This window comes from Protomyctophum parallelum, assembly GCF_964188405.1.
Source record: "Protomyctophum parallelum genome assembly, chromosome: 6".
Lineage (NCBI taxonomy): Eukaryota > Metazoa > Chordata > Actinopteri > Myctophiformes > Myctophidae > Protomyctophum > Protomyctophum parallelum.
Genome location: NC_139701.1, coordinates 34,921,129 through 34,932,703, shown reverse-complemented (window position 1 = coordinate 34,932,703; position 11,575 = coordinate 34,921,129). Strand labels below are relative to the sequence as shown.

At 43.2% G+C, this 11,575-nt stretch overlaps 1 protein-coding gene across 2 annotated transcripts in view; it reads right to left on the bottom strand.

Moving 5' to 3' along the window:
• Nucleotides 1-405: 405 nt before the first annotated feature.
• dnai3 (dynein axonemal intermediate chain 3) overlaps nucleotides 406-11,575 on the bottom strand; it is a 30,828-nt gene continuing 19,658 nt past the window's right edge. For both annotated transcript variants that reach the window (XM_083767184.1, XM_083767185.1), the window contains 7 exons: nucleotides 7,492-7,616; nucleotides 7,164-7,227; nucleotides 6,255-6,385; nucleotides 5,171-5,375; nucleotides 4,765-4,856; nucleotides 3,482-3,604; nucleotides 406-661 (listed from right to left, as the gene is read on the bottom strand). In XM_083767184.1, coding sequence (XP_083623310.1) covers nucleotides 446-661; nucleotides 3,482-3,604; nucleotides 4,765-4,856; nucleotides 5,171-5,375; nucleotides 6,255-6,385; nucleotides 7,164-7,227; nucleotides 7,492-7,616 — 956 coding nt within the window. In that variant the 3' untranslated portion in view covers nucleotides 406-445. The remainder of the gene's footprint in view (nucleotides 662-3,481; nucleotides 3,605-4,764; nucleotides 4,857-5,170; nucleotides 5,376-6,254; nucleotides 6,386-7,163; nucleotides 7,228-7,491; nucleotides 7,617-11,575) is intronic.

The window sequence follows — 11,575 nt, the reverse complement described above, 5'->3', positions numbered from 1 at the left end:
AGTCAGCTGACCAATTGTGTGGGGTATTTAAGCTCCCCTAGTCTGCATGCTCTTCCTGCCTTCCGTCAAGGACTGTCTAAAGAGGACGAGACGGGAAGACCGTATGGGCGACACCATGTTGCTCCATGGTGCTCCATGGAAGGAAAGAAACATGCGCAGTTGAGACCAGGAAGTTGTACATGCACACATTTTGTGCATGTACAACTTCCTGGTACAGTGTACTGTACTGTCACTGTACTGTACTGTACTGGCACACCCGAAATCACCATATATACAGTTAATATGTCCGTGTGTGTGTTTGTGTGTGTGTTAGGTTGTGCACAGGTGGTGAAAAACAACCATGCTGTTTTTGTGCTCAGACGCACCCACCCACCCAGCCACCCACCCACACACATAGCTCCTTAAGGGAGTGGTTGCACCACTCAAAAATCAGGCTTAAAGGTATTCACAATGTCCGGTTGTGTGTGTACGTGTGCATGTGTGCATGTTTGTGTGATGAAGACTGCAAGAAGAACAGGGAGAGGTCAGATGTGCTATTCAGTGTGTCTGACGGCAGAGCCATGTCCCTGAGAATGGCCTCCTCCAGACTGCAGTAGTCGTCATACTCCTTGGAGATCTCTAGTTCCATCTGTTCCAATGACTTCTCCGGCACAATGGCCTCCTGCACAGAAAAGGCAAGAGTGAAGCTGGATCAATTATTACTTATCTTCAGTGGTGGAAAAAGTAGGTCTACTCACAATTTGTATTTAATTAAGAGTATCAATATTGCAATGTAGAAATACTCTGTTACAATTAAAAGTCTGGTATTGGTATACTGTATACTGTACAGTATATGTCAACATAAAAAAAGCTTGTACAATAGATGAACTGTATGGCAAAGTGTATAGGGCTTACTTTAAGTGGTTAACTGCACATGAAATGTTAACTATTAGAATTAGAATTAGAATATACTGGGAAGACAATCGCATAATGGCTACTTTATACAGTACTCTGTCGGAACCAAAAAGAGATTTTCAAATACATTTTAATTTAAATGTATATTTCAAATTAGTCATCATAAGATTATGAGGGTAACAATGTTAGTTTGTTTTCTCAAGTGATCACATTATCACAGCTGGAAAGCACAACTAAAATAAATTCACAGAGGAAAACAAATGCACACTCAAGAATTTTTATCAATTCTCGAGATGCAGTGCATTCAACTCTGGAATGTAGTGTTTGTTTGACATTCCTGTGGTGTCTTGTCATAAAGTATTTGACCTCGTAGTAGTTAATAGTGTGTTCACAACTTCAGCTGAAATTTGCCAAGCTATAGTTGGGACTTGGGAACAAGAATGAATGATTGCTGTTTTGCTTGAAAATATGTGACTTTACTATACTCATGTTCAATCATATTGTCAAGCTCTGCGAGATAAGTAACTCTTGTGCTTTTATTTCAGAAGACCACGAGAACATTTAAGAAACAACAAATGTGGGAACAAAAATAGAACCTGTGTTATTTCACATGACTGAATGGAATACATGGAATATTAGGATAATTATTCATAATCAAGCTTGATTTATACTACAACTGTGTTACTTGCGGAAATAGCAAGAAAAACGTTTGTGCCAAAACAAAGTCTGGCTAAAAACACACAACAGTGAACACATCGAATTACCAATTGCTTCTAAAAAGCTTCTAAAATATACCCAACTAACAATACTTTACCCAACTGACAATACTTTACTCAAATGAGTAGACAGATATACAAAGAGGACATACATTTCCTACCAAAATGACGGTCCAAAACAATAGCAGCATTATAATGTATGCTGAAAGTCATCCCAGACTTTCAAGGTCTGAATACTCCAATGGAGAATTGGAGATGTAGCCTCAGTTGGTTTAGGGAAAAACAACATTCAGATAAACTATCAGGCATCGGCTGTCAATAACCACGCTCTCCATAGTACTGAGATCAAATAACCATCTGAATGAATTAGTTATGAGAGAGAGAGAGAGAGAGAGAGAGAGAGGGTGTGTGTGTGTGTGTGTGTGTGTGTGTGTGTGTGTGTGTGTGTGTGGGGGGGGGGGGGGGTCTTTTCCTGCTTTTAAAGTTTCAACTTTGCAGAATTGGCCTCAGCACTTTTGACTGGGTCGATAGAAGCCATTATTCCAAAGAGAGGAGAGGAGTCATGCATGCAAAGGTTGTCAAAGTGAAACACAAAACTGATTGCAAATTTATACTGGTTAATGCAGAGATTTGTTTACAGCTGCCGAGGGAATTCAGACTGGGCTGGCATCACCGCAATAAGCCTGAGGACTAGTATGAGTCATATTGACATCAAATATTCCAATATGTTTTTTTTAACCACAGAATGTAATATCAACGATGTTGTAACAACATTTTTGGATGACTATTGCTATTGGTTCTATCAAGACATTTACTCAATAATATTCCGAAAAAAGATCATTAGTAATGTGGATATGACCAAACAGGTAGAGGGGATTTGTTGTTCATTTCACTCAGCTAGAAGTTAATGAATAAATTCAGTAGATTATTATTATCAGATCAACATGGAATTAATTCTGTACTGGCCATATAAGGAGCATGTTAAGTGTACAGGGTTTGATGAGGTCAGATCAACACATGTTATGTGTCTGCTCCATATATGGAGATCTAAAGGTGGCAGTGTGGGCAGTGTCTTGAGTTTAAAGGTCTCTGTTTCTTTCGCCCTGTGTGGTGTACATCTGTTTGCATTATGTTATTTTTTAAAGATGGAGTGCCACAATTTTTGTATTTTTCCAGTTTTTCATGTGTCTATGAGGTGACCGTACTTCATTAGACACCCTGGAGTCGTTTTTATGTGCAATGGTGTATTAACTTTGTATTTAGGGTTTCTTCCTGGAGGCTGAACCCTATCAGCCCGTCCCCTAACCCCTCCCCCTTTATCATACCATACCATACCATACCATCTTTATTTCTATAGCACATTTAAATAACAACAAGTTGTACCAAAGTGCTTTACAATAAAATAATAAAAATCACAACTTCATTTAAAAACATTTTATCATACAACTACAGCTGTGGGTGTGGCTTCAGTTCAGGTGGATCACCATTCACCACCTATCAACACCCACCAGGCAAACCAGGCAAACTTAATGAACTGGTGGGCGTGTCCACATAAAAGCATGATTTTAACAAATACTGTACACCTTCCCTGTGTTTCTTCACTGGTCCGATCCAGAAGAGCGCAGTTTGCCGGCCACTGCTACAGAGCTGACAGTGAGGTTATATCTTCCCTTCTTCTCTGGAGTCCTGCCTCAGGGCGGACCAGAGGTAGAAAGCTGTCGTTCCCTGATGTCTTGGGGACTTGAATAACAAGAGTCTCCACGGTGGTGGGAAGGAAATGTTGTCCCCTGCTCCTCCACCCGAGCACCCAGAAAAGACAACACTTAAGTTATATCACAAATAATACCATATGGATAAAATCCATTTCTCACCTTCTTCTTTCGGATTTCCTCAACCTCCATGTGCCTCTTCTCCTGGGCCTGCATCGTCTTCCTCGTACTGAAATACAGCAGCCTGTCCACGTCCTTCTCAAAGTACTTACTCATACTCAGCTTCTGCAATGCAGAGAGAGAGGGGGGGGGGGGAGAGAGAACATTAGTAGCATGCAAGAGCAAGGTCTGCATGTACTGTATAAGTAAATTAGATCAGGACAACGCTGATACTGCATTCACATTATTACTGGCAACAAAAGCTAATAACAGAGTAGCCTCGGAAACCCAGACGTTTTTATTTCCAGGGATGGTCTGAGTCCACTTCAATTCGGCATAGAGTAGCGCAAACATTGCTCACTCTCTGCTGATTTCTGATCGTCTGCACCTTTGTAAAATTGACATACACACGCACACATGTACACACACACGCTCTTCTCTCTCTCTGTCGCTCTAAGTAATTAGTCTCATGTCGCACAGCTGCGCATAGTTTCTCCCGGCGGATCCTGCCGGGAGCTGCCTATGCCATAAAAAGCATAGGTGAGTTCCAGGCTAATAACAGAGTGGCCGGCGGCTACATTGCTGCAGTGTCGCCGCTGAAGTGTGAAAATGACTTGTAGCCTGTTAATTTGTCACCGCTAGAGTGAACGGAGTATGACGCAGTATAAATAATTAAATGATGCTCAAATCTATTTTAATTACATCGTCCTGCAGTGGTTGATGAGTGGCTGAATGCTGATAGCATTTCACCGCTCTCAATTTGTTCATAACGAATGTATATCTGAAAAATCACACCCGTGTGAACTGTGAAGTGAGTGATGCAACTCCGTGTGGAGTTCCAGACCCACAGGAATGCGCCCAGGGGGCCGGCCCGGTTCCGGAGAGCCGCCCGGGTCCGAAATGGTTGAGAAATGACAGTTACCTTGTGGGGTCCCCAGGGGGTCCCTCTACTGTACTGTACTGTACTGTACTGTCACTGTACTGTACTGTCACACCCCAAATCATCATCAGTTAATGTGTGTGTGTTAGGCTGCGCAACAGTGACATTGGTGGTGAAAACCAACCAAACGCTATTTTTGTGCTCGGACGGACCCAGCCAGCCAGGGACAGACTCAGGCAGCCAGCCAGGGACACACATAGCTGTCTATAGGAGTGGTTGCACCACTCAAAAAACACGACTTTCCCCTCATACAGTATTATCCTACTCTTTATTGTCAGAGTTTAAGAAATCCTGATCTGTTACGGGTGTCTTTTAAGTGAAACAGGGGGGGATTGGAATGTCTAACCTCATTACTGGAGGGTCTGCGGAGGGTCCACGGGATCTCAAGTATGTGGAGCGTTCCATGTTCATCGGACGCTGCCAGGAGGTGCTGCTTGGCTGTGTTAGACAAGCACAAGCACGCACGCGCAGGCACACACACAGGCACACACACACAGGCACACACACACACACACACACACACACACACACCAACACTGAAGCCAAATATCAGATTACAAGCTCAAAGCGCATAACGCTGTGACGCATTGTGAGCTTGTAGATCTGCTATTTTCGGTGCATAACACGGGCATGCAATTAGATATAAATCAGACACACGAACACACGCACACACAGCAGCAGAATGGTTTTCGTAGCCGCAGCAGAGGCAAGAAGTGACGTTCAGAGGCCCCAAGGACAAAGGGAGGACTCACAGGAGACTATGCAGGGTTTGATGCAGGTGATCTTGACCGGGGAGACGTTCTGGACCTGCGACGGCTCGTGGGACTTCTCCAGCAGGTCCCACACCTGGACGTTGCCGTCCTCTGTTCCGATGAAGAAGACGGCTGGTCGTGACTGGGACCAGTAACCCACCGTGCACATCTCCTGGGAGCACGACGACCGCATGACTGGGCCCACCTGCAGGGCGGAGGGACGGTTAGAAAATGTCATAACAATTTACAATTTAGGCATTTAGCAGACGCACTTACAGTAAGGACAAAAACATGGTAATACATCAAATACATAAAAATAGTCATCAAGAAGCATAAGCAAGCTAAGAACCTAACATCCGTCTAACAGTAGAAAGGAACAAGGAAGTACAAGGAACCTATGAGTATACACCATAGAGTGCTATGTCTACATAAAATGCTATCTAAATTACACAAATTTAGCCTTTGCATAGTCTGTCTGTAAGGTCGCTGAGGCTAGAGCAAGTGCCACGGCAAGTGCTACGGGCTAATATGGAGTCCGTAGAGGTGAGTTTTCAGACTACGGCAGAAGATTGGGACTTTGGGAGTGAGTCTGCAGTTCGGATTGCAATGGGAAGTTCATTCCATAGTTTTGGAGCCAGAAGGGAGAAGAGTTTGGGACCTTTGAAAGCAACAAAAATGCATTTTTGTTTGCCTTAAAATAAAGTAAGTCTCGGAGCTCTACAAAGTGGTGTGCGGATGTTCTTCCTCTTCCTTAGTGAAGGTTCTGCCAGCCTCCCTGTGTTGGCTGATCTGAGTGATCTGATCTGAGTGAGGGGGAGGGTTGTAGGGTCAGCCTTATCAAATGGGTTCAAGCCTTATGTGCTATCCATTTAATCTTCTATGCCTCCATGGCTCAAATTACCCCAATGGCACGGAAACAATTTAATTTAAATTTAACCTTGGAGGTCAAAGGGGGGTGATATTTTAGAGTCGCGGCGGTTTAGAAATCTCTTGTTTCTGTGCTTTAGAAGTCGTGCCAGGGTCAGTGGTTCAGATGTACTGAAATGCGATGCTTAACGTTGCGGCGGCCGGTCGCTGTCGTTACCGTGACTCCCTCCTTCCAGATGGCAAATGTCCAGCCGCCAACTGTTAGAACGATGTCTTTGAAGAAGGGCGATCGCCGCACGGTGTTCACTGGCCCGTCATGGACGTTGAAACAGTGAGTAGGCTTGGTACCTAGAGACGAGCGCCGAAAGGCAGACAGACAGAAAGAGACTATAAAATATATCCTGTGTAATTCCACACAACCCCAGCACAGACGGCAAATAAATCACACTGGTTATGGACAGTAGTATTCAAGAGGGAATAAATCACAGACAATGGAGACATGGATATACAGAGAGGGAGAGAAAGACATGCTGTGTCTACAGTATGTGTTGATCAATGTTGAATTGTACTATATTTTGATGGATGGTATGCCATGTGTACCAGACGCCCTGGCACTCAATGTCATGACGTACTGATGTAATAACTGCATGGCCAAATAAGAAATTCATTTTAAGGAAGCCTGTACAGTACAATGACATTTCCCATGAATGTCTATGCTTATTTTTCCCATCATGAATCACTAATCGAGAGCAAAACATGCTGAGAGCAGTTCATTACAAAGAGCAATTTACCTTCTATGTCCAACTAAATGTCCTACGCACACTGTGTTATGACAAGAGGCTATTTATAATCACATTCCTTTGGCATTCTAAAGCAACATGAGGATATCAACTTAATGATAGTTAAGGTTGATTGGCTCAATGTCTGTTGGAACTTGGGACAGGATATGATTGGCAAAACAGATGTATAATACATTGTCCTTTTCAAGAGACAAATGTTCTCATGAATACTATTTACCTCAGTAAAATAAATCTTATCTACTGTATGCAACCCAAAACTAACTGAATGAAGCCTCAAACACTATAAACACCACTGCCACTAATAAGTGTAGTCCATGCATACTCACTGTGCAGTCTCCCTGTGTCAATGTCTTTCTCCAACTTCCAGTCAGTGTAAACAAGCCCGCCTTCCTGTTAAATATTGAAATGTTAAACATTAGGATGAACACTACAATTAAAAAAAAAATACTTTTGCAAATGTAGTATGCAATCCCTTTAATTTACTAATAGATATAATGTTGCATTGTGGTTTTATGTTGGGTCAAGTATACTGTATGCGTTAGATAGCTCAGTCACTTGACACCAGTGTAACTGAATGATATAAACAAGCCAAAACAGTTTAACGACAGCTTAATGTTGCAACACGAGCTGATGCTGATCTTATTGAAGGATCACCTCAGTCCCGACATAGAGCTTGGTGTTGATGTCTTCCAGAGGTTTCAGTGTTTTGGCTGAGGGCGCTCTGAGCAGGCCATACTCCGGGGCCACCTCTGACCTCTCTGCATGAAGGTGGGCCCTGTCTGTTAGGGAACAAGTGACGGGAGGCAGGGCATGAGGTCAACATAGTTTAACAAATGTGACTAAATTTGACTGAGGGACTGCCATTGGATTTTTTTGAATTTTCGTTTTTTCATGCCATATGAAAGCAGGGAATCATAGCATCAAATTGACATATTGGTTGTTCAGTTTGACCCACCAGTTTTGGAGATATGGCTTATAGAGTAATGTCTTGTAGAAAACAGTGAGTTGAGAAAACAGACTTGAAAGCATTTATTTCATATTTACATGTCGATTTCAGCTCTGACACTTATTTCAGACATGCTCTAGTATGTGAAGAGTCTACCTGTGCTATTATCTCATAAAATAAAAAATAAAATAAAAGTTTCTCTCCTCTGGTGAAAAGCTGGAATTTGCGCGATGGCAGTCTCTCAGTCAAATCTGGTCACAAATGCTCTTTCAGTGTAGGTATAAATACACAGATTGTATTTATTCATTAGTTAGACTTCACCAGGACACCAATTAGTATAATAAATGGGACACAATAACCATTTATAATTAATTAGATGAAAAAGTGATTCTATATATCCAGTTTATGCAATACTTAATACAACATTTGATATTGTTGGAGAGATGGATGCATATTTTATAGTTGTAAGACTGTGTTGTGACAAAACACAAAACCGATTCTATAGAAAGGACTATTTGACCATCACTAGCGAGAACAGAGGGGAGTAAGAGGAGGACCTGAAGGTGGGGTGAGGTGCGTACTGGAAAAGCAGTGTGCAAGAGGGGCAAGAAGAAGAGAAGGTGAAGAGGGCGGGAGAGCTATGGAGAGACGGGGAGAGCAAGGTAAAGGTGAACGGTGAGGGTCAGCGGTGAGAGAAGTGGCCTTTTCCCTCACAAAAGCCCTACTGTCTGTCAGGGACAGTGCAGGACAATCCGTTCACACCCCCTTATCAGCGGGCTGTTCCCAACCACATCCCACCCGGACTCCGTTAGATTAGCTATCAGAGGTCAGATCAGATTACCCCATGCCACACACTCTATACGGACACTTTCCCCTAGTTAAGATGTGTGAAGATACAAATAATACAGCCAACATAACGGATACAACCCACGTCTATACAAATGTTTTGCTAAAGGCAGATTTGAAAAATGCAGGGCAGACTTTTCCCCTTAATTGGCCTCTACCCTCTAGGGAGTGTGCATAGAAACTTTTACGCAGATCGGTGCAGTTATGGGAAAAGATGCGACTGGCCTCTTATGGAGCGATATCTACATCCTGGGCCCATTTTAAACAGATTACTATCTAAAATATCTGTGCGGTGGCAAGCTGGTCTTCACCCTTGGCCAGATTTTATAGACTGGATGTGACTCTGATTCCCCTGGAACATGCAGTTCTCAGTGTTTGCAGTTCTCACAAGCAAGATATCTCACCGAAACACCCTCCTTGCATGATAAGCGAGGAAGGAAAATGCTTATCTTGAATAACGCACCGGGCCACGGAAGTGTCTTATGTACTGTAGCACAAACAAAAAGAGGTGGTACCCTGCTGACGCCTGGTGCAACCTTGATCCAGCCAAAGAATTGTCTGGATCGCGCCAGGGGGCGCTCTCCCATAAGCGAGTCATATTGCTCGTAATACACAAATAACCAGTCTTACATTTGTAACCTATCGATATCGTGTCTGAAGGGAAGCAGGGAGGCGGTGGTGTTTACCAATATGCGATATGAGTCAAATGTTTTTAAGAAGCACAGAGGTTTTAATCACAAATGGATTCATTAAAAACAAAAAACATTACACCGCTCCAGGATCACTGAAAAATGCAGCCGATTTATTGCCTGAGTAAGTAAGCATATTAATTCTATAACTGCCAGCCTCCAAAGCTTTGTTTATGGCAGCAGACCCTCAGCCAGACAAAGGCAGGTCTCTTCTTGACCAGCCGAGACACACAGGAACATCTTCTGGCCCTGAGGGGCCTTGAGTAGATATTACAAACAGCTGACAGTCAACAAGGCTAATGCTCCACGACTATGAGGGCCTTGTCTGGTAGGTATTACTTAATAAAGTGCTATGAAACCAAAGGAGAGACGAGAATGGGATAAGAAGGGGCAAGAAAGAGAAAGTGGACTTCGGGGCTGCTTCACTGATCACGGAGCTCACTGATCCAGAGCAGAATCCAATACAGGGTATGCTATGCACACACGCTTAGATTACAGACGCACGCGCAAGCATGCACGCACACCCACCCACCCACACGCACGCACGCACGCACGCACGCACGCACACACACACACACACACACACACACACACACACACACACACACACACACACACACACACACACACACATGCTTAGATTACAGACGAACGCGCAAGCATGCACGCACACCCACCCACACGCACGCACACCCACCCACACACACAGTGTCACACACACATGCTTAGATTGCACGCACGCACGCACGCACACACACACACACACACACACACACACACACACACACACACACACACACACACACACACACACACACACACACACACACACACTGTTACTGTTACTGTTTTTTTCGGAATGTTTCAAAACAGTAGGATGTCAGATATATTTTGTTGACCCACCTTCACAGCTTCTGAGTGAGTGTGTGTGTGTGTGTGTGTGTGTGTGTGCGTGCGTGCGTGCGTGCGTGCATGCGTGTTGCTGAAAGAAGGAAAACAAGTAGAAGTAAATATACAATAGACAATGCAAGTTCAGCCAAACCTGGACACTGCAACCATCAAATTAGGTGGATTTTGAGTTTTGAGCTTTTGACCCTTTTGTCTCTAGGCTGCAGCCACGGTGGTTGAACAGAACGCGGACATTCTGGGCTCATTTCAGAGTTTTTGCAGCACTGCGGTTACAATATTAACACTTCTGAAGAAAAATAATGTTTATTACACAGGCTTAGAATAATATTTTGCTTCCTAATTGAAACGGAAACGGCAAAAGCTGGGGTGAAGACGCAGAGGTGAGGTGAGTGACGTATAATGGGTGACAGCACAGGCATTAACAGCACTTCCGCATACGTCATGGTCGTTGGCTTTTCATATCGGACCTGAGCTGAATTGACTCACTTGTATGTTACAATACAGCAAGCCATCGTTCATATTTGTGATCTAATATCTGTTCTGGTGGCAGGACTGGTAAACTGGAAGGTGAGTCATTCCTGAAAAAATGAAAGTGTTGTGTTTCGACTTTCGAGGTGATAAAGACAAATGCGTATATCCTGGCAAATGAAAGGACTTTCCTTCTCGACTTCACTTCTCTGTCAGGTCAATTACCTACTGTAGACAGCTCCTAAAGCAGAGCAAATAAGAGCACAAGATTGAGGAAATGGGGAACAGGCCTCGACAGAGTCCGTTTTGCCTTGCGGAGGGGTGAGAGAAAACGTACACAAAAAAAACCCACACAAGGTTACGTAAGTTACGTCGCTAATGTAGGCTTGCGTCGGTCTATAATGTGCAATCAACTATTCATCCACTAGATGGCAGCTATGACAGAATGTACAAACTGTACTGACACAAGTGCAACTTTATATTTGTGACCAGATTTGACTGAGAGACTGCCATCGTGCAAATTACAGCTTTTCACCAGAGGAGAAAAACTTTTTTTATTATTATTTTTCCAAAATGAGTTTATAGCACAGGCAGACTCTTCACATACTAGAGCATGTCTGAAATAAGTGTCAGAGCTGAAATCGACATGTAAATATGAAATAAATGCTTAAACATGTATCTAGGTGTAAGTGTACTCTATAAGCCATATCTCCAAAACTGGTGGGTCAAACTGAACAACCAATATGTCAATTTGAAGCTATGATTCCCTGCTTTCATATGACATGAATAAACGAAAATTCAAAAAAATCCAATGGCAGTCCCTCAGTCAAATTTAGTCTTTAGTTTGTTTTGAGTTGAGAAACTTGAGATGCAGTTATAA